The sequence below is a fragment of the Thalia democratica genome, chromosome 2 (assembly GCF_965202585.1).
Source record: "Thalia democratica chromosome 2, ktThaDemo2.hap1.1, whole genome shotgun sequence".
NCBI classification, from domain to species: domain Eukaryota; kingdom Metazoa; phylum Chordata; class Thaliacea; order Salpida; family Salpidae; genus Thalia; species Thalia democratica.
In genome coordinates, this window is record NC_139166.1 from 35,363,609 (window position 1) to 35,385,613 (window position 22,005).

Sequence of the window (22,005 nt, forward strand, 5' to 3'; positions counted from 1 at the left end):
ACGGCTGCAAGTTGTGCACGTTGAAAAATATAAGTTGAAAAAGTCGACAAATCAAAAGCTCTAAGTAAAAAGCAGAAAAATAAATGTCCATGCACTACCAATTTTTTTTAGTTTAAGAGCCAGCTTTAAAATTTAACACAAAACCATACAGTGAATACGAGCAGTTTTTATTTAATCTTTTCCTGCGTTTTTATCAAGTTGCCACCAATGTTAACCAATTTCTTTAGCCTTATTCAAACATATAATTTTTGAAATATATGATTTATAATGTTAACTCAAAAATAAACAAGTTTTGAATTTTGCAGTGATTTTTAAATTCGGCTAATAGAATACTGTAAAATTACGTTACATCATATTTTTTGCATAAATATTTAATTTTGATTCTTATTTAATAATAAACACAGCTTGATGAACATTTAACGCATTCTACTTTTAACATATGTAATCTGATGTTTTTTGCTTATACTATAAGTGTAATTTACCTAATGTTTAATTTTACTTTGTAGGATACATTCAGACACACATAAAACGGAAGACATTAAACAAATAATAGATTACGTTATTCATGATGATAAAGATATATTTGTGGATAATGGCAGTATTGGAAAAGGTAATTATACGTCAAAGTTATGATCGATTTCGTTTTTTATAGATTAATTTAGTTATCTTACGCTTTTTAGAATTTATTTTTCTGCAAATAAAGTTTTTTATTTAAGTCTAATATTTTTTGTGTTTTACTCACACAGGTTAGTTTAATTGTTAATAACTTATGAATCAAATGATAATTACAAAATCTATTTTTTGATCAGAAGCTACTATTAGGTTTTATATTTATGGTAGCAGAGATTAAATTATACTATAAAAGAATAATATTCATCTTAGTTTAATGGGTTATAAAAAATTGTTTATGATTACTTTTTTTTTGAAGTCTTTTATTCAATTATTTTAAATGTTTTTTAAGTTGGTTATTTCTATTACAAGCAGTTTAGAATTATTTTAATAGATAATAAGCTTAAACGTCAAATAAAATATTAACCAAGTTTTTAATTGAGAGAATATAAAAATAAACATAAGCAGTTTATCTAAATATGAACTATACTGATTTATAAAATAGATACTAAAACTACAAAATTTTAGTATACAAAATCTCATTTTAAATAAAAGCAATACTATAATCTTCATAAATAGTATAAATTTTAACTCTTTTGTTGTTTGTATATCTGTGTTGTAAAAGTAAATAAATTGGACATTAATAGAGTGTTATTAAAGAACAATAGTTTTTTGTGTGGAAATTATTTTAGTATTGTATGGTTTTTAACTAATTTATAAAAAGTTCCTTGAAGATGATTTTTAGAAAATGCATCTCTTTTATTTGTAAAGTTATTAGTTTTCCTTATTAAGGGACTAATATTTTCAAAAGTGTTTCTTTTATAAGTTGTTTTTATTATATAAACCATCACTGATAGTAACGACTTGTTGGTAACAATTTATCAGAAAATTAACAGCTTTTAGTAAATTACTCTATCAAAAAATATTTAGTCATTAACTAAGAACCTCTTTTGTTTTCAGTTTTTAAAGAGTATGCAGTCTAAAGTCACTTCTTATTTTTATTGAGGATAAATGAAGTACTTATCTATAAAATGTGTTATAGTATAAAAATGTATTTTAGCCTACACTTATGGTAGTGACTTGATACCTTTCGGAATAGACGATGAACTACAATCCAGATATCTAAGTGAAAAGAAGTTAGAAGTGCTCGCATTTACAAAATACCATAATGTTCCACCTTATATACATAATGGAGATCAAGCACATGTTGTAATGGGTGTAGACGAATGTGTAAGTGTTCAATATTGATATCTTCAAGCTTTTTCTGTCTATTTTTTTCTGATTTCATTACAAGGTTTTAAATATTTTAGACTTTAGTAGACAGTTTGAAAACTACAAAAATATTTTTTTTTCGAATTATTTTTTGCTCTTTTTATCCTTTTAAGTTAAATAAAAGTTATTATATATAGCCAGGATTTATTAGTTTGATATTATAGAAATATACATTAAGTTAGATTTTATTGTTTAATACACCTCCTTTAGAAATAGTAAAACACAATTTCTTAGCACGTGGATAATTTTTTTTTAAACAAAATAACTATGTATAATGATAGTTTTTGAGTTAAATAAATTGTTTCAAAATTAAATTAATAAAAAATGTTAGGTCCACGATAAATTAAATTCTCAAATTTTAAATTCTAAATTTTTTGAGTTATTCATAACAATATTTTTAAATAAAAACCTTTTTCAATTTTTTCTTTCATTACATACTAATTAATTAAACCTTCTGGTAAGTTTAAGTTCTAACATTTAAGTTATTTTTGAGATGTGGCTAAAAAAGTTTTAAAGCTTACTACATTAAATACGGTTAAATCATCATCACAAGCTTATTAATTATACTTTCAGGTGTATTTTTGTTATTTCTTTTTAACTTTGATATTACATATTTTAGACTGTATTGAAACTCAAAAATATAAGTTTTTAAAACTACGTTGTATTATTATCAGTCTCGTCAAGCTATCGCAGCTCTTTCAACTGCATTGTGTGAAGAAAATATGTGTGCTATTTGTAATTACGTTTATAGAAGAAACTGCAATCCAAAAGTAGTTGCACTTTTTCCTCGAGTTAAACCTTCAAGGTTAAAAGTACTGTATTTTGGTCACAAACTTTAAAGCATTTTTTAAAATAAATTGTTTAAGATTTCTACTAATCTTTATAGAAATTGTTATAACTAAAACGGTTGCTCCTTTTCTTGTCTGCATCTATAATTTCAACCCTTAGTTTTAGATTTGTTATTAATTAAAGTCTAGTAAGCATATTATTAAAGTATATTTATTCTGAAAGAAAATTCATTTCATTAAGTTAAATTTTTTCTAAATTCCAAAATTGACATTTTTTAAAACTTGATAATGTTTAAGTTTAAACTTTCGAAGTTAAGTAATGTAAAAGCTCAAGTTTTGTTATAGTTTTCCTCACTAATCTGAAGAAAGTTATTATATGTTTTAACTTTTAACTTTCACTAAAGGTTACTCTAATTTAGATATGCTGTGCTCGTTATGGTGGCTCTACCATTTTCAGAAAATGTAAAGTAAGTTGCAATGCTTTAATAGGTTTCTATTATTCTAATCTTTATAATATAGCTTTTTATTATATTTTTAAAACTCTAAATGTTTGAAAATTTTTAAGTCGATATTTAAAAAAATTACGTAAGCACTTAACAGTTCTTCAGTATTTTTAACACAATTAACTGATTTTTTTTTATAATTTGGAACAGACTAAATATGTTTTAATTGTTTCAAGTAAAGATATATTTTCATAATTATACGTTAGCTTAATTAATTACCATACCAATATAAAAAATGCACTTAAATTGATTTAGAAACCTCAATCTGCCTTCACTAGATAATGTTAAAACAAGTAAGGAACAAGACGACCTAATGGATAAAATCATTGACGAAATGTCTCTTGTAAAGTTCAAGTACGGATACTATTATATAAAAATTTTAAATACATTTTTAAATTTTCACACATTTTAAAAATTGGTAGTTGCTAAAATCTTTAAATAAATGTTGGATGCTTATTATTTTAATTTAAGTGTTTTAGTTAAGACTACAGTTTATTGTTTAATGCAATAAACATAAGGTTTGATCATGCCAATTCGATCATCAGACCACAAGCCTTCGACTGAGACCGGTTTTGTCCTTATTAGGACTTTTCAGTCAGTCACAACCAAAAAGCCTGCAGTTATCAATCTACAAACGGTTGCTTTATATGAAAGAATGATATATATAGCTTATTGCGAATATTTGAATTAAAAATAAACAGTACAGATGTTTTATACAAGCAATAAAGTTGTTTGTAATCCTCATCTGTTAAAGCTCAAATTGAGTTGCATGTGCTTAACATTGTTACAAAAATTACAAAAATCAAAGCAATGTGGCGTAATTATTAATTTTTTTAGAGGACAAATTTCTGTGCAAAATTGAACTTCCTTCTAAACATCATAATATTTTATACATTTTATTCTTTCAAAACTTTAATAAGTAAACTAAGTTTCGGTCAAAGACCTTGTCAGTACTTATATAAAATCTTATTCAAACAGTATATATTTGATTCTATTTGAACAAGATTTTATCTAAATACTGACAAGGTCTTTGACCGAAACTTAGTTTACTTATTGAAGTTTTGAAAGAATAAACTATATTATTTCTTTTCTGGAAATTGAGGTATTTGTATTATAAAAGCTCTTGAAGTGGGCTCTGTAGAAGGAGTTTCAGTTTATCTACTCATATTATTATATTAACATCTGTATATCATTTATTAGAAAAATACGATTTAAAAAATTCTAGTACATATGTTTCATGAAGCTAAATGCTTTAATCATCAGCTAGTTCAATTAAAAATAAAAAGCACTTTGGTGAACAGAGATGCAAAAGTTCTACAAAAAACAAAAACAGTATGACGTAAGAATTGAATGTTGTACATTACAAAAGTTCGGTACAAAAATTGATCTTCCATCTGTTTTTTTGCAGAAATTTTGCACCTCTGTTTACCAAAGTGCTTTGTGGAGAGTAAGTTTAAATAATAAAATTATTTTTATATACATATATATATATAGAGAGAGAGAAAATAATGTTATTTCTATTTATGTTTATTTATTTAATTGAATATATAAAATACCAATAGGTTTATAGAACCATTTCGTGTATGAAATATATTACGTTATATACGAAACGATCGTATAAACCAGGGGCGTATCTAGACTTTTTTCAAAGGGAGTTCACAATTTTTTTTGTTCTTAATTTGCCACTTAAGTACGAATTTCTTAGGTATGCACTGCCAGTTAAGTACGCAATATTTAACCGAAAAACTCTTTGTTTAAAATGCTTTTTTCTGTTTAGAAATAAAAAAAAAACATATAAGTAGTAATTGAAAAGTATTATTTTTATTTATTTATTATACTGTATTAAATTTAGATAAATTAAAACTAAAAGAACCAGAAAAAAATTATGAACTTACAAATTTTGATTTAAATGTTAGTTTAGATGGAGTTCTTACAAATTTTCTTTTAAATTTTTAACTGTTTAAAATTTTATATCTGTTTATAATCAAAATATTTTTTCAAGTAATCTAATATATAAAAATTGAAATTTCACCAAAAAAAATGTTTAGACTTATACAATTAAATTAAAAAATCTTTAAATTATAATTAAATGTTTGCCTGATAGTGCAGGGATTCTAATGATGGTTTTGAAATTTTTCTAAGTTAAAAATTTCAAAAAATCAATAATCAACTTTGTGGCCAACACATATACAAAAATAAAACAACTCAAATAAAAATTGAATGTTTAGTTAGACGTATGCAATAAAATTAGAATATATTTAAATTATAATTAAATGTTTGCCTGATGGATTCTAAAGATGATTTTGAAAACTCTCTGAATTGAACGTTTCAAGGTATAAAAGCTTCACACAACATTATTATATACAGTCAACTAAGTAAAATAAAACTTTAGTGATTATATTGGACATTTTTAAAGTAAAATTGTACTTACTAGTTGAAAATTAATACTTAATCAAAGTTATTTACACTAAGTAATAACTTATAATGGGAACTAAGAGCATCTTAGTAAAAAATTTCCCAGAAAAAAATGCTACTTTGAAACTTTTACCTAATATCACGTTACAGTTAAAAAAGTATTTAAAATCTATTTCAGCTGGGCAAAAACTAGCATTTTTTGTTACGGAAACTTATAATCTTTCAATGTTATAAGTTCAGCATTCATTATTCAAAGTTTATCAAATTACCAAAACAAAGTCAATAGACAACGTTTTTAGTGATATTCTAAGAATTTTTTTTTTTTTTCAGGGGGTTCACAGGAAACCAGTCAAAACACGCCCCTAGTATAAATCTATGGTTTTTTTATAAAATGCATATAGCATAAAAATATAAAAATCAAAGAGCAATTTATTTTGAACCTACAGCTGATGATTAAAAATAATTTTATTGTCTTTATGAAACAAATGTTCTGTTATTTTTAAACTCAGATTTTCTCAATAAATTATTTAAAAGCCCGTCAAGTGGGCTCTGTGGAAAGTGATTCAATTTAAATAATAACATTGTTTTCATATGAATATAAATTTATTTGATTAAATAAAAAACCAATAGATTTATACGACCGTTTCGTATATAACATATATTACCTCATATACGAAACGGTCGTATAAACCTATTGTTTTTTATAAAATAAAATAAATATTTAGCTCTAATTCAAGTTGTCGAGCGCTATCGACCAGAACTTAAAAAAAAACTATTAATACGTATACTTTATTTCTTTCATAATTTAAACAAAAGTTTCATAAGTAAAACAAAATAACCATTTTTGTATGCAAATACTTTATGTAACTAACGACGTTTTGCAGTTCAAAAGAAAAAAACTTATTTTATTAGAAAACCGGGCAAATAAAAAAGTACAGTTAGTAGCTATATAAAAAATGTTTCTATCTATAGTAAAATTACATACATATGGAAATTGTTGATATTTGAATACTTCTATCAATATGTCATGCTGAATTTTTATGTGCTAACTTATTTAATTTTAACTTAAACTTTTTACTTATATTAAGATTTGTTAGTTTAATCTGCTAACTAGTTTTTTTGTAAAAACTAAATGCAATAAATATACTAAAATAAACCGTTTGAAGTCAAAATAAAGTTGGAAACAAGAATTTTACATCATGATATTGGCTTATTTAAAATATACATGATTACCAATGATAGTTTAGTATTATACAATGTATTGATTTTCCGACGGGCCTTGCTTGCCTGAATCTTTAATATTTAATGCACTATTACTTGAAATGACAAAAAAAAAAAGAAAAATTATTCCCGGTTGTAAATCTTTAAAAAGTTTCTCGCCATTTCTACTTTTTAGCTATGTTTTGATTAATAGTATTCATACTTTTACCAAAAAGTGGACCTTTGTGTATAGAAAAATGCATAGAAATAGTTTTATTATACACCGAAAGCTAGTTGAATAATAAAATAGATATTTGTATGTTTGTGTTTTATTATGAGTTGATTTTAAAATACTTTTAGTAATTTTTAGCAGTCTTAACATCACTAGCGATAAATATATTGATCTAAAATAGGCACTATGTGCCGTATTTGTTGCTCATCGTTATCACATTTAAAATGGTGATATTTAAATAATTACGAACTATCGTGTTAGACTAAATGGTACAATATATGATTTTCAGCTAATTTACTCAGTTTCGCACAAGTAAAAGTAGAAAACGAATCGATTTTTAATTTCAATAAACTAATTTAGATTTAAATATATTTTGAAATTTTCTTCCAATATGAGTTTAATTTATTAATCCAGATTAACTATATTGTAAAAATCTAACTGGTTAATAAACAGCAAAGAGGATGAGATAGATGAAGTGTTTTATCATCCACGAAATTCGATAAATCCTTATTTTCAACGGATGTATCAGTGCATGGCACATCGAATGATAAATAAGCAGTCCACTAGTCTACCCGGTAAGTTTTTATAAATTCAGGATTGCCACTTGGAAATTCACTGAATTTGATATTTTTGTGAAAAATTATAAAAAACCTAGAGTTACAACAAACATCATGGGACAGTTTATTTAAAAATCCCATTTAAAGACTTTGAATATTAGATTTAATTAATTTTCCTATGTCGAACAACTTTATTTAGTTGTTGTTTTATATTTGTGTACTATGAATTAAGTTCCTCAGTTGTATTGTGAATAAAACATTTTCTAAAGTTTTCAAATTTCATTTTTGTTTTAACTTAATTAATTTATATTGGTATGAAAAGAATAAATATATTTTGTAAAGTATAGGTACAGAAGTTTTTTAAATCTAAATATAATATTATTTACAATGTCATCAAACAAAAGTTAATGTTTTTAATTTATTAAGGTGCTAATATAGTAAATTAATCAGTTACAATTCTTATAAAAAAAAATTTTAACAATTAAGCTTTTTATTACTAATTTTTTTAAAATAGTTTGTAACATAAATAATAACAAAATAAATATAGAGTATGGTACATAACTCTATAACATTTTAATTGTTGTCAATAACTAAATATTATTTTTCATTATACAAATAGCTTGACAAGTATTCATAAAAAATATTTGAAAATGTAATTAATAATTATATAGTGAGTGAGTTAGTATTTCTTAAAAAACGTGACATCAAATATAAACTGTAAACACATATTAGAACTAATTATGTGATATCAGTAGGGGTAGGGAGTACTTGGGTGATGTTTGCTGAACTTATGAGTCAATATGATTTGGATGTGTTTTTGCTTTATAAAGAAGAATCTAAAAAAAAATTATAATTTTGCAAAAACAAAAAGCTGCTGCCAAAAAAACTAATTTCAACCCCAAAAATCACATACTTTTCAATTTTTTGACTTAAACAGTAAATAAATCACTAATACATGTCCTAGACTTATAATTTATGTCTTAAATGAAAGCTTATACTTATTGACATATATTTAAAGACATATTAACTGCTTTTGATGTATCATGACATCATAATCACCCTAAGTGTGCAAAATGTGTCTGTAAAATGTGGGGATAGGGAGTATAGCACATTTTTTTGGTCATATTGTAAAGTTCAAGTAAGTACATATGATTCGGATGTGTTTTTGAGTAGTTAAAAAGAATCTAATAAAAAAGGTTTGAATTTTGCAAAAAAAAAAGTCGCTGCCCAAAAAACTAATTTCAACGCCAAAAGTCACATATTTTTCAATTTTTCGACTTAAACATTAATAAAATTACTTATACATGTCCTAGACTTATAGTTTAGATTTTAAACGAAAGCTTATAGTTATAGGCATAAATTTAAGACATTTCAACTGCTTTTGTTGCATTATGAGGACAATATTACACTAAATATGCAATTTTGTCTCTAAAATCCTTTTTTTTAAATATAAAAAGCAAGTTCTTCTGCCGTTTTACTTTAAGTTTTTTGATTTAGAATATAAAATGTGTGGAGTCAGCTAGGCAGAAAGATATAACTGATGTAATGTCATTTCAATTGCATGTTGATGTATGTATAAAATACATTTAAAATCACTTTCCGTTATTAGAAATTATGATTATTGAGAGCACCTGTCTAAGAGTAACAGATCTAGACTTAAATATCATAGAAAATGCATGTAAATTTATTAGAATTAGTGTAATTTTATTCTTTAAATTTAAGAATTTTTATTTAATTAAACAATAAATGTTTATCTGTATTACTTTTTTTTAGCTTTAAGTATGTTATTGTTTTCAAATCATTATTAGTTAAAGTTTATAAAGTATTGTACATCTAAATAAATTAAAAATTAATTTGTTAGTTTGTTTAAATGTTTTAATTATCTAATTTTAAAGATTTTTATCAAATCTTTTTTGATTTTAAACTCATAGCAGTTAATTGTTATTGTATTTACTTATATGATATTGCTCTCAATAATCATAATTTCTAATAACGGAAAGTGATTTTAAATGTATTTTATATATATATCAACATGCAATTGAAATGACATTGCATCAGTAAAATCTTTCTGCCTAGCTGACTTGACATATTTTATATTGTAAATCAAAAAAGTAAAGTAAAACGGCAGAAGAACTTGCTTTTTATACTGGAAAAAAAGTACGATTTTAGAGACAAAATTTGCATAATTAGTGTAAAATGACATCATAATACAAAAAAAGCAGTTGAAATGTCTTTAATTTATGCGTATAATTATAAGCTTTCATTTAGGATATAAATTATAAGTCTAGGACATGTATTAGTGATTTATTACTGTTTAAGTCAAAAAATCGAAAAGTATGTGATTTTTGGGGTTGAAATTAGTTTTTTGGGTAGCAGCTTTTTGTTTTTGCAAAATTATAATATTATTTTTAGATTCTTGTTAATGAAGCAAAAACAAATCCAAATCATATTTAGTTGATTGAATATTACAATATGACCAAAAAAATGTGCTGTACTCCCTACCCCTAATATCAATGCTATGACTTTAAAATAGTGATCTACCAAATCCTATGAAATTCTCAAGTTTAAAATATTTTCCCATAGTATCTAGTGTAAGTTTTAAAACTACCCCAAAACACGCCTAAGACTTTTTTGCTCTTCATCATAAACTCCAGAATATCTAATATAAGTTTCAAATTATCTTGTAATATCTAGTGTAACGTTCAAGTTTTCTCGTAATATCTAACGAAGCTTTCAATTTTTTTTGTAGTATCCAGTGTTAACTTATAAACTAGCTTTTAATACGCTGAAGACTTTTTTTGCTCTTTATCAGAAACTCTAGTATGTAAAGTGTAAGTTTCAAAACTCCCCTTAAGTATGTAAAATACCTTTTTTTTCAAGCACCCCGTGTTGACCACTAGACAGAGCTAAAATTATTAAGTAAATTCAGTCATCTACCTGATACATAACATTAGAATCTGGTAAAATAGGATCCGGCTGGATACGGATACTTAAATTCTATTGTTTCGCTACTGTAAAACTACCTTATGACAGAAAAAATAAAGAACTTGATTTGATAATTAATGTAGGTAACACCGTAATTAAATTCATGTAAAATAATTGAACCAGTATCTTTTTAAAATTTTAAACTATTAAAAACACCTTTTATATTATATCATAAGTTTAATTTCTTACTAAAAAAGGACAGAAAAACTTTTTACTTTAAAGAACCTGGAATAAAATGAGAAATCATGAAAGTAATTCAGAAAAGCTGGAAGATGTTTCCAACAAACCAGTGGCCATTCTGAAAGTTATATTAAATAAAGTATCAAATACTTTTTATTTTTTATCCCATACCACTTTTTTGTCATAAATATTACTTAAAACTATAAAATACTTAAAGAAGTTTAATGGTGCTAAAGTATGATTTTGAAAAGATCTCAACGAGCAAGTTCGCAGTATATTGCAACCATCTATAAGACTTGATGACGAGCTCAATGAGAAACTAAAGGAACTTTTTTCTACTAAATGTGTTGTAAAAGCAAATAAAGTTGACACAAGAAGTAATGACCAGTGGAAAAAGTGAATTTATTGAGATTTGTTTATTTGTTTGTATTTTAGAATTTACATAAGATACAGAAAAAAAAAAAAGTTTGCAAAATAAATAGTTGTATACTTTTTGTAACAAAACATATTTTAATAGTATTTAGTTTAAGCTTTTAAAAATTTAAATTGTGATTTTTGAAAATTTAAAAAGTCTTTAATATAAGATCCCATTTATTTTTATTAATTAATAACATCTCACTTAGAATAATCTTCTATACTGTAAAGCTAGAAGACTGCCATCTTTATAAAGCATATTTTTATTCAAACAACTTTTTAACTCAAAATATGTTTTATATTAAACATTATATAAATAGTTTAATTTATGATTTTATATATAGAATGTTAAGTATTTGTAATATCAAATTATTTATTTATTAATTTATACAGCTTTTAAGCTCTTTTGTCACAATTTAAACTAATTATTCTGCACAAAATGTACAAATTGTCAAAAAAGAGCTTTAACACCGTATAAATTACTAATTTTTTTTTTAGCTCTGGAATGCGTTAGATACACGTCTTTAAGTTTTTTTTTACTAATGAAATCGCCTTCGATAGATTTTTTGTCATTTTACAATGAAAAACTAAATGAAATAAGGGTATAGGGGGAGGAGTCCACCTTAAATTTTACAACTTGATCTTATTTTGTAGAGTTTAATCTAAGCTATCAGAAGTTTTCAACTGCTTTAAAAAAATTCAAAGTAACTTTTAAGGTATAAGCGATTAAATTTGGTGACCTCAATAGGTTCCTAATGGAAGGCGTAAACTAAAAACGCATAAAAAGACTATTTCACTAAAAATTTATCTCCTCCTTCATTTTTTAGCCAATCTTCTTCAAATTTTCACAGTAAGTCTATTACTAATATTTAAATCGATTTAATGCGATTTTTTTGTTTAATTAGAAAAATAAACTACTTATTTTTTGATTTTTATGCCTAAAATTTTTATCTTTCAATATTTAACAAAAAAACTAACATTAAAAGTCTTTTAAATTATAAAAGGAATGTTTCTTGAAAACTTGAGGTCTCTAGCTCAAAAAGTAAATAAGGAGATAGATTTTTGTAAATTTCAAACTTTCGAAAAAATTGACCCTGAAAAGTTTGCGGTCCATATTTGTATTGGAAACTTTTTACAAAATCATCTATATCTCAAAAAATTATTAAATTTTTAAATTCTATAAAAACTGACTAGTAGTTTATACTTTAAGCTTTCGTATAAGCACCAATGTTAATTTTTGTAAAAATAAAAATGTCGTACCCCTCTATGCCCATAATTTAAATTTGTTAGAATTCCCTAATTTTATTTCAATGTACAGTACATATATCGTCTCAACAATAAGTAATGGTTATATTAAATTAATTAGTTTAAGCTATAATTTTGTTATAAAATAAGGATATATAATTTTAAAACGATAAACAATTTAAATTTTTCAAACTTTTTACCAAAGCTGTGCTGGTTTTACAGTATATATATATATCTTTAAGAAAATAAAAGTAACACATTTACTTTCGATTTTCATAATTTGTACTCTTCTATAACACAAATTATCTAAGTTTGTGGTTTTTATAGTTAAAATTAATTTTAGCATTTTAGAAGATTCATCAGTACCAAAACCAAATAAAAGTTTACAAAAAGCCAGTGAAGTTGTTCGTATAGATTCAGTTAAGGTAGAAAAGATACGAAGTCACTCTGCAAAAGAAGACTTTTTATGTTTACTTGAACAAGCAAATGGTACCAGGCTTTCTACTGATAAAGGTTTTAACTGGTTCTCTATATTTGATTTTTTTGACTAATTTTAATTTTTGGTATAAATTTTTATATGCATTTTAAATTATAAAAAAAAAACTTTTAAATACGTGTTTACTTGTAGAAAAAACTTTTTCATTGTATTAAAACATAAAATATTTTACTTAGTTAAAAAAAAAATATTTAAAAAACTTAATTTTAATAATTTTCAATCTATTGTGAAATTGCCAATGTATGTTGATTTAAAATCACATAATTTTATTATGCGTTTTTATCAGTATTTGATGACATGATCTTTTGCATCAATCAAATGTTGAAAGAAGATTTATTATTAAAATTTAGTTTCAAAATAATACAACTACTCAATATTGTTATAGAAAAGGCGTGTCAGGTTAGCTGAAGTTTTTTTTATATTCATTGATTTATTTAAGTTTAGATTTTTTTTGTGTGCTAACCAAAATAATTTTAATTTTAGTTTTAAAAATATCTCCCTTCATTAAGAGTAAACTACAATTTTCGTTTTTATATTCTAAAATTCTGCTTCGCACAAAATGCTATCAAAGTGTTTATGAGAAATATTATAGAGCAAGGGCGTCGCGTGTTCAAAAAATTTATGAACCCGACAAAATTATAAAAAATCATGTTTACCTATCAAAATCTGTACTCAAAATTTAAAAAAAAAATTACATTGTGACTAAAAGTAGCTTTTTAGGTTTAAATTGTAGATGTAAAATTGTTATTTAGCTATATTTGAAATTTTGCAATAATTTATTTATACTTATAACACACAAAAATACAGTTTATATAATTTTATTGTGAAAAAGAAAAAATTATTAGGTTAAATTGTATCTAAAAACATAATAATAATTTTATCTAACACATTGGGTCGAAAAGAAACGATTTTAATACGCTTGCAAATACCTATTTATTTTTAATTTTATGAGAGTAAAAATTTTAGGCGATAGATTAACTTTATAAAAAAACAATAATTTTTTTCAATATCTTTTGAGAAATAGATTATATCAAGTTATTTGCAACAAAGTTTTAAATGCCGATCCCTTTATAACAAATGAAGCATTTAAAATTTGATGTGATCACCAAAATTTTTTAATAAAAATTTACATTTTACATAAATGTAAAATTAATTTACTTCTATCAAAGTTTTTTTTGTTGGTTTTTATCTGTTGAGTTGATCAAAACTTAATTATAAAATATTGTCAATGTTTGTTATGTAAGTAATGATTTTTTTATATAAAACTAAGTGTTTTTTCTACGAGCTTGCTTAGGTAGCAACTTAGCTAATTAAAGTTATTCAACAATGAAAACTTTAAAATGTCTATAATAGCTGTCTTAAATAATTAATAGGTATTAAAGTATCCTAATTAAAGTATTGTGGATTTGTTTTAATTACCAAGTTTATTTCATTTATCTCACTAAATTATTTGAATTAAAAAAAATTAAGTGGATAAAAATTTAAAAAGTAAAAATGAACAACTTATAAATAAAGTAAGAACCCTCTATTTCCTTAATGAGTACGTAGTTTCGTATATATGATTTAAAGAAAACTTAAATGATAAATTGTCGTATATACAATATATAAACTGTCGTAATAATTTTGGGTAGCTGTCAAAATTTTACGAGTGCACTAAATTGCTCGAAGATATTTTTGCATGAAGATACTTTTGCACGAAGACCCTTTTGAACGAGCAGACAATTTTGCACGGGTTGAATTTTTTTTTTTTCGTTTTTTTACTTTCACTGTTACCCCTAACCCTTACCCTCAGTCGGTAACTTATTTTTCTTTTATTAATATATTTTAATAATAATTTTTTAATGTTTTTTATTTTTTACTATCACTGTCCCCTAACTCTTACCCTCGGTCGGTAGCTTTTTTTTTAATAACAATTTTTATCACTTATTTTTTTACTTTCACTGTTACACCTAACCCTTACCCTCGGTCAGTGACTTTTATTTTCTTTTTTTTTTATAATTTAGCTTTTAGTTATTTTTTATGTTTTTTTCTTCTTTTTATATTTTTTACTCTCATGCAAAAATGTAACTAATGTAAAATTGACACTTGGTGTAAAACTGTCTTCGTGCAATTTTGTTCTCGTGCAATTTAGTCTTTGTGCAATTTTGACCCGTTCCCATTAATTTTATGGTGAGACTCAAATAAAAACATAGTTTAATTTAAACAGCATACAACCAAATTCATTTTTTATTCTACTTTTTCATCCAATATATTTCATTATTTTTTAAAAGAATTAAATAGTTTAAGGTCACTCTACATTTTTTCAATCAAAGAGTGGTAACCCTTTAAGTAGAAATGCATACTTAAGCCGTGAAAGCAAATTTTTATCTTTGTGTTTAATTTGAAAGTTAAAACTGAAACAAAATCAATTTATTTTTTGAAAAATACCAAACCGTTGCTGCCAATTCGCAGCATAGTACGAATCTACGTAGCTGCTATAGAATATTTTTTACTTACAGATATAAGTCTTAACATCTTTTATATATTATGTTTTGCTGACATTTTCCTATTTAAGAAATTAAATTTCAGCACTCACAAGTTAAAAAAGTCAACTGCTTTCTTCAACAAACTAAAACAAAAATGCTAGATAACGAGAAAAAGCATGAAGACTGGAAAAATATTTTTGTGAAAAATGGAATTTGTCTAATCAGTTAGTACAATTTTAGTAAAAGAAAGAAATGAAAAATTTTAACAAAAAATATATGTAGTATGAAATTAAGATAGTTAAAATTTATTTTATTTTTGGACTGTTGAAACGCTTAATAAAAAATACCAAATATTGGTCGGTTTATAATACAGATATTTTGACTATTTTTAAGAAATGATGAAAATAGCTACGTACAAACTATTTAGGTACGTTATAATTTTTCTTCATAAAGTGTTTTGTTAGCTTTGCGTTTAAAATACTTTAAATTTTAAATGAAGTTAGTTAATTAACCTTCACAATTAATAAGTACAATAACAGGGTATGTAAAAAATGGTTATAATTCATGTAAAATTGCTGGAGTTTTATATATGTATTTTTAAGATGTAACGTTAAAAGGCGTTAAATCCTGAAGATCCTGATAAGCTAAGCTTATCGAAATATATACCTCAAATGTTTTTGTGTCAAAACTAGAATAAACAGTCGGAATAAAGTTTTGACACAAAAACATTTGTGATATATGTAGTTTTATATACTTTACTACTCCTAAATTATTTATTTAAACTAAACTAATATAATTAGTCCTTTAGCCATATATGAATAGAGGAGCCAATAATTAATAACTTGCAATCATTTAAACTCAAAGATTTTAATCTTGATCGAATCAAAGTTCTTTTTTTTTTAATTTTGTGAAGTTATATTTTATTGATAATATAATGATAATTTATATTTATTAATTTGATTATTGATAATTAGTTTGATATAATTTAGATTTAGTTAGTTTTTAATTTATTTTAAAATCTAACCTTTAAGAATGAGCAATGAACATACTACATAAATTTCTGCGTGAATTTGTTAGGTTTTTTGCTAAGTATATCTTTTAAACTTAAGTAATATTGCTTTTATAATATTTTAAGTGCAACTTTTTAATTGTATTTCGAGCAAAAGTTTGTAGTTATTTTTATTTAAATCAACTATTATTAAACACAATTAGAGGAAAACGTTTTTATAGTTTTATAACGTTTATAAGAGTTTTTTAAGCAATATCCTCTTTATTAAATAAATTATTTGGTGACTCTATTTATTTTAATGATTAATAAAGAAAAAAAATAAAAAGAAAAAACGTTTTAATTATGTACAATTTAAGTTTATATTGTAGTAAAAAAATGTGAAAATATGTTATGAGTCTGAAATGAACAAATTTTGGATGTATAAGTTTTTATTGATTATTATTGAAATTATCTTCTTATAAAACATTATACTTGTATTTCATACATATGAAATACATAAATTTGTTTTGAAATAGTTAAAAACTACAGTACAGTTTTTTGTATACATCTTATAAAGTTTTGTTTTTGTGTTACTTGTTTTTTTTTTAGAAAAACACCCTAATTTTTTTTTTCTGGAACTTCGTTGTTGACTGAGTTCACAATAATTTTTAAAAAAGTTAATGTAGGTTATAAAAAACTTATAGGTAATGAAAAACATCCAGATGGTGCAGACGCGTCAAAATGCAAGCAGTTTATCAGTACAACAATGGATCAAGAAGAAAATATCGAAGAAGATTTTTTTAATGATGAAGACTGTATTGATGATCTTCTTTCTATGATTGACTAAAGTTTATTATATTATAAATTATTAACTAGTAGATGAAGACGTGTTTGTTCGTGTTTTCATTTTATCAACTTTATAAGTATTTCAATAAATATTAAGTTGGTTTAGAAATTTAAAAAGACCTGCTTCATTATTATTTTAGTATGCCTTAATTTAGTTATTAGTTAATAGAAATAGCCAATTTAGTTAATGACTTTTACAAGCTGTTTGATCTTACTATAATTAAATACATATTGTACATCGGTCGTAAAGTCTGTAAAATTTTCAGTGTATGATTCGATAGTATTATTCTTAATACTAAGGTTTTATTTGTTGCAGTAAAATAAAAATAGTTATAACTGAGTTGTTTTATTTTTTTATTTAGACTGAAAAGTGTTTATAAACTTTGTTTTTAAGTATATTTAAATTTAATGAAACTTTTTAGTTACTAACTTTATTTGCTGACCTAAGAAGCTTTTCTACGATTTTACAATAAGTTGAGTAAAAGCTACTAATCTTTAAACCTTTTAAAGTATGTGCACACTTTTAAAATAAAAAAACTATCTTTGCTTATTACAGTATTCTTGTTTTTAAAAATCTACTTTACGGTTTAGTCGTAGTTTTTAATGGAAACTTTAAAAATATCCAAAAATGAGTTCTAGATAAAAGGTATACGTATTGTAAACTAAAACGTAATACACTAAATTTTCTGTTTATTTCATGAAATCTAAGTTTTAAAAGCTTCAGGTAGTGGTTAGATCAGGGTTTCCCAAACTTTTTTGCAAATGGCCCCCTTTAAAGAGTTTGAAAAAGCAATGGCCCCCTTCACGATATAGGTTACTCATAAACTATACACATAAGACCTTTTTTTTTTCTTTTTGCTCTTCATCTGCAACTCAAGAACATCTAGTGTAAGTTTAAAGTTATGGCCTTATGGCCCCCCTGTGGCTCCTTTACTGCTCATGGTCCCCCCTCTTCCCCCTTTGCTGCTCATGGCCCCCTAGGGGGCCACTTGGCCCACTTTGGGAAACCCTGGGTTAGATAAATTATAAACACATTAGGTTAAAAAAAAAGTTATTGAATGGTTATGAATTGATAGCTTACAGTCTTTTTAAAAACTGAGATGAACTACGAGTTAGTTATTTTATTATAGATTTATTTTTTCTAAGATTAAACATTTAGATTAGGTTAACATTTTTAAAACTTAAAACTATTCATTGAAGAACATCAAAAGATAAATAATTGATCTGTTTTATAACTTGTTTTTCACTTATAGTCTAAACTTTAAATTGTTATAAATTTTAAAAGTACAACTGTTTGGAAAATGCGTTTATGACCAAAACTTTTTTGAGTATCTCAGTTTTTTTGTTCGTTTTGTTCAAAGTACTTATAAACTTAATACGCTAGTGGTATACTAAAATTTGACTTTTGTTTGGCTTTTTTCAAGTCATTTGAAAAAAATCCCCTGGCTTAATATGACAAAGGTATTTTTAGTGGGAACGGGTCTAAATTGCGCGAGGGCACAAAGTTGCACGAAGCCAAATTTGAACGAGAGTAAAAAAATTAAAAAATAATTTAAAAAAAGTTACTGACCGAGGGTTAGGGGTAACAGTGATAGTAAAAATAATTAATAGAAATTATTATTTAAAAAAATAATGGTCAAAAAAAAGCTACCGACCGAGGGTAAAGGTTAAAGGTAACAGTGATAGTCAAAAGAAAAAAATCACTTACCGACCGAGGGCTAGGGGTAACAGTGATAGTAAAACAAAATCGTGCAACTTTATCCCCTCGTGCAAAAGTATCTTCGTGCAATTTTGTACGCTCTTGCAAATTTGACAGCTACCCATTTTTAGTAATCTTTTGTAGACATAAGCCATAATTTCTACAAAAAATAATTCTAGTGAGGTTAGAAAAAGTTCACCGAACTTGTAGCACTACCAGTGACAAATATTTTTTGTCGACCACCGGAGTCCAATCTTGCAACAATCAACTCAAAGAATTTTGTCTGCTGTTATTAAGACCCCTACGCCATAAGGTCAAACATTTTACATTATTATTTTGTTTTTCATGTATTTTTTTAGGTGTCAAAAATACATAGGTGTTTCTTTTTTTTTTTGCTCGACTAGTCACTTTTATACAGAATTAAATTTTTGCACCTTATAATTTTGAATAAGACGTCACTTCTGCACAACGTCACTTTTTCAAAGCTGTCATACTTGCACAAGTATTTACTTTTGCACGAGTCGTAATTTTCGCACTCTTGAATTTCGTTAAACTAAAGTTAAATTTTTATTGGGTTGAGTTGTGGTTTCATTACCCTAAATTAAAGTTAACCTAAAACAAAATTTGAACATACATTAAAGAATGTTTGAAAAATATTTCCAATTAGATAAGTTTAAACTAAGTTTAGGATAAATAAACGAAATAAAGCTCAAAAAAGAAAGTTTTTAGCTAAATCGACTTAATTTATTAAAAAAATGATTTAATTTATTTTAAAGAAAATATTTAACACGATTAAGAAACTATTTTAATTATCTACAACTTCACAAATTTTTGCTATCATATCCTTTTCGTAATTAAGTCCAAATATTTATACTAATCTCTGTTAAATGCTTTTTAGTTTTTTTTAGAAGTGTCTGCAATGAATTTTTAAGATAATTCAGCTGTTAGATATTTTGGTTTTACTAAATATTTATAAAAAAAATTAGAAAAATTACTTTAATTTTTTTTTTCATTGTAGGTTTTGTAACTATTATTTATTAGAATATTAGTAAAAAACGTTAAAAGTATGTATTTTTTTTACAAACATTTTTGAATATTAGCTAGTTTAAATTTCTTAAGTATTTTTAATTATAATTACTTTAACTCACTTTTAGATTAGAATAAAAAATAAACGTACTTTAAGACGAATCAGGGTGTTGGACACAGATATGAAATTTGATTCTTCTAACTTAAATTGTCAAAATGTCGTTAAACGCATTCGCTATTTGTTTAAAATACTTTTCTAAAAGGCTATTTCTTAAAAACATTGTTTTCCGAAAAAAAAAAGATAACTCACACTAAACCGGACTATTCTGATTAAACTAAGCCAAACGCATAAATAGTTTACTCAAGAATTTTTATATAAAAAATGTTTTAATTAGATAAGAATTTAGGTAGAATTTTAATTAAATATAAATTTAATGTGATTGACCCAAACTTTTTTTTATTAGTTGAAAAATTAAAGATTAAAATTTTTTATTTTTTTAAGATTAATCATTAAAGAATATACACTTTTTTACCAAGTACATAAATTATCATCAGCATAAACTTTTGTGAGTAACTTTATTTTATAAATTTATTGTTATAAATTCTTCCTAATCATTGTTAAGTGTTGTTTGAAAAATTGAATTAATTTTAATAAAAAAGCAATTAATGATAAATCTTTTTTATTAAGCTTGTTTTTTTTTTAATTTTATAAACATCTGTAATGCATGACTTAAGAAGAAACTACGTTAATAAAAACTTCTATAAATTACATACAGATTCTATATACATAATTTACTGATTACAATTAATGATTTGATAGTCTAAACATACACAATGTAGTCAGTATCAAAAAGTTAAGGTCCAAGTCATGGTGACAGGACTAAGACCTGAGCTCATAGTCCTTTTAACTTTTTTTTTCTTTATTTCATTGAAGTTCAGTTTTTTAAGACCTATTTTTTATAAAGGTTAACATTTTATATTTTTTAGTAACAGCAATAATAACCATCGGTAGAATTAAAACAATCTAAATCGCTTCTTTATTTAGATTGTATTAATTCTACCGAGTTTTATAAGTATACCAAATTTGTTTAGCATTAGCACTTATTTAATTTTTAACATTTGATTATTACGTCATTTTATATCTTAAAACTTTAAACTGCAGTATAATTTTATTTCAATTTGTATTCATTCCAATCCAGTATGAAACAATTTCTGACGAGTCCTACTTGAAAGTACTTAAATAAATTTAAAGAAAATGAAATGCATTCTGTTTTATATTTTTAATAAAATTACTCTATAATATTCATAGTTTTTAGCAACTTTATTCCGAAGAGAGCTAAACGAAATTAACCAATAAACTTCTTTCGAAAATGAGTCAGTTATGTTTAAACTTTTTAATTATACAAGTTTGTATGCAAACAAATTTTTGTTAAAAAAGCTTTCTTTGGCTTATAGGTTTTTTTAAAGAGATTCTAAAACACTTAAATGATATATGTTACGTCCTTTAGTTAAAATTGTAAATCTGTTAATGTTATAGTGTTTGGAGCATTCCGGACTATTGTGTACTTAACACTTGCCTATTTAGGTAATGAAGCTAAGTTCCTGGAAAATAAAGAAAGAAACATGTATATAAGTTCTTACTATTGTTGTGCTATATACTTTCTAATTAACATTTAAATTTTAATACTTAACCCCAAAAAATTTAAACTGTTAGATACATTTAACCGCAAAATAAAATTTAATTAGTTTTGTTTTATAAGTAAAGATTTGTTTTTAAGTAAAGATTTTTGTTTTTATTCATTTTTTGTTTTATCACTGTTTTCCTTGTCTATCATATATCTTTATAATTTTTTAAAATAAGCACTAAAGAGGTCTTTGACCGAAACTGAGTCTGCTTTAAAATATCTTGAAAGAATTTAAGAAATATAATTTCTCCTCTAGAAGTTGAGATCTTTTTATAAGTTTTCGAAAAATAAACATATAATTATACTTTATTTCAAACGTTTTCATAACCTTTTTTATAATATTATGTACGTACATATAATTTTTAAAATTGTTTGTATAATATACTTTATTGTAATATCC

General features: G+C 24.4%; 1 protein-coding gene across 1 annotated transcript in view; it reads left to right on the forward strand.

The window, feature by feature from the left end:
* Nucleotides 1–17,535, forward strand: part of LOC145829310 (DNA repair protein Ku80-like) — a 38,495-nt gene extending 20,960 nt beyond the window's left edge. Inside the window, exons 8-18 of the mRNA XM_082937074.1 lie at nucleotides 507–610; nucleotides 1,670–1,839; nucleotides 2,556–2,686; nucleotides 3,089–3,136; nucleotides 3,428–3,526; nucleotides 7,473–7,594; nucleotides 10,993–11,137; nucleotides 12,744–12,913; nucleotides 13,183–13,295; nucleotides 15,465–15,585; nucleotides 17,054–17,535. Of these exons, the coding sequence (XP_082793200.1) occupies nucleotides 507–610; nucleotides 1,670–1,839; nucleotides 2,556–2,686; nucleotides 3,089–3,136; nucleotides 3,428–3,526; nucleotides 7,473–7,594; nucleotides 10,993–11,137; nucleotides 12,744–12,913; nucleotides 13,183–13,295; nucleotides 15,465–15,585; nucleotides 17,054–17,196 (1,366 nt within the window). The 3' untranslated portion in view covers nucleotides 17,197–17,535. The remainder of the gene's footprint in view (nucleotides 1–506; nucleotides 611–1,669; nucleotides 1,840–2,555; nucleotides 2,687–3,088; nucleotides 3,137–3,427; nucleotides 3,527–7,472; nucleotides 7,595–10,992; nucleotides 11,138–12,743; nucleotides 12,914–13,182; nucleotides 13,296–15,464; nucleotides 15,586–17,053) is intronic.
* The last annotated feature ends 4,470 nt before the right edge of the window (nucleotides 17,536–22,005 follow it).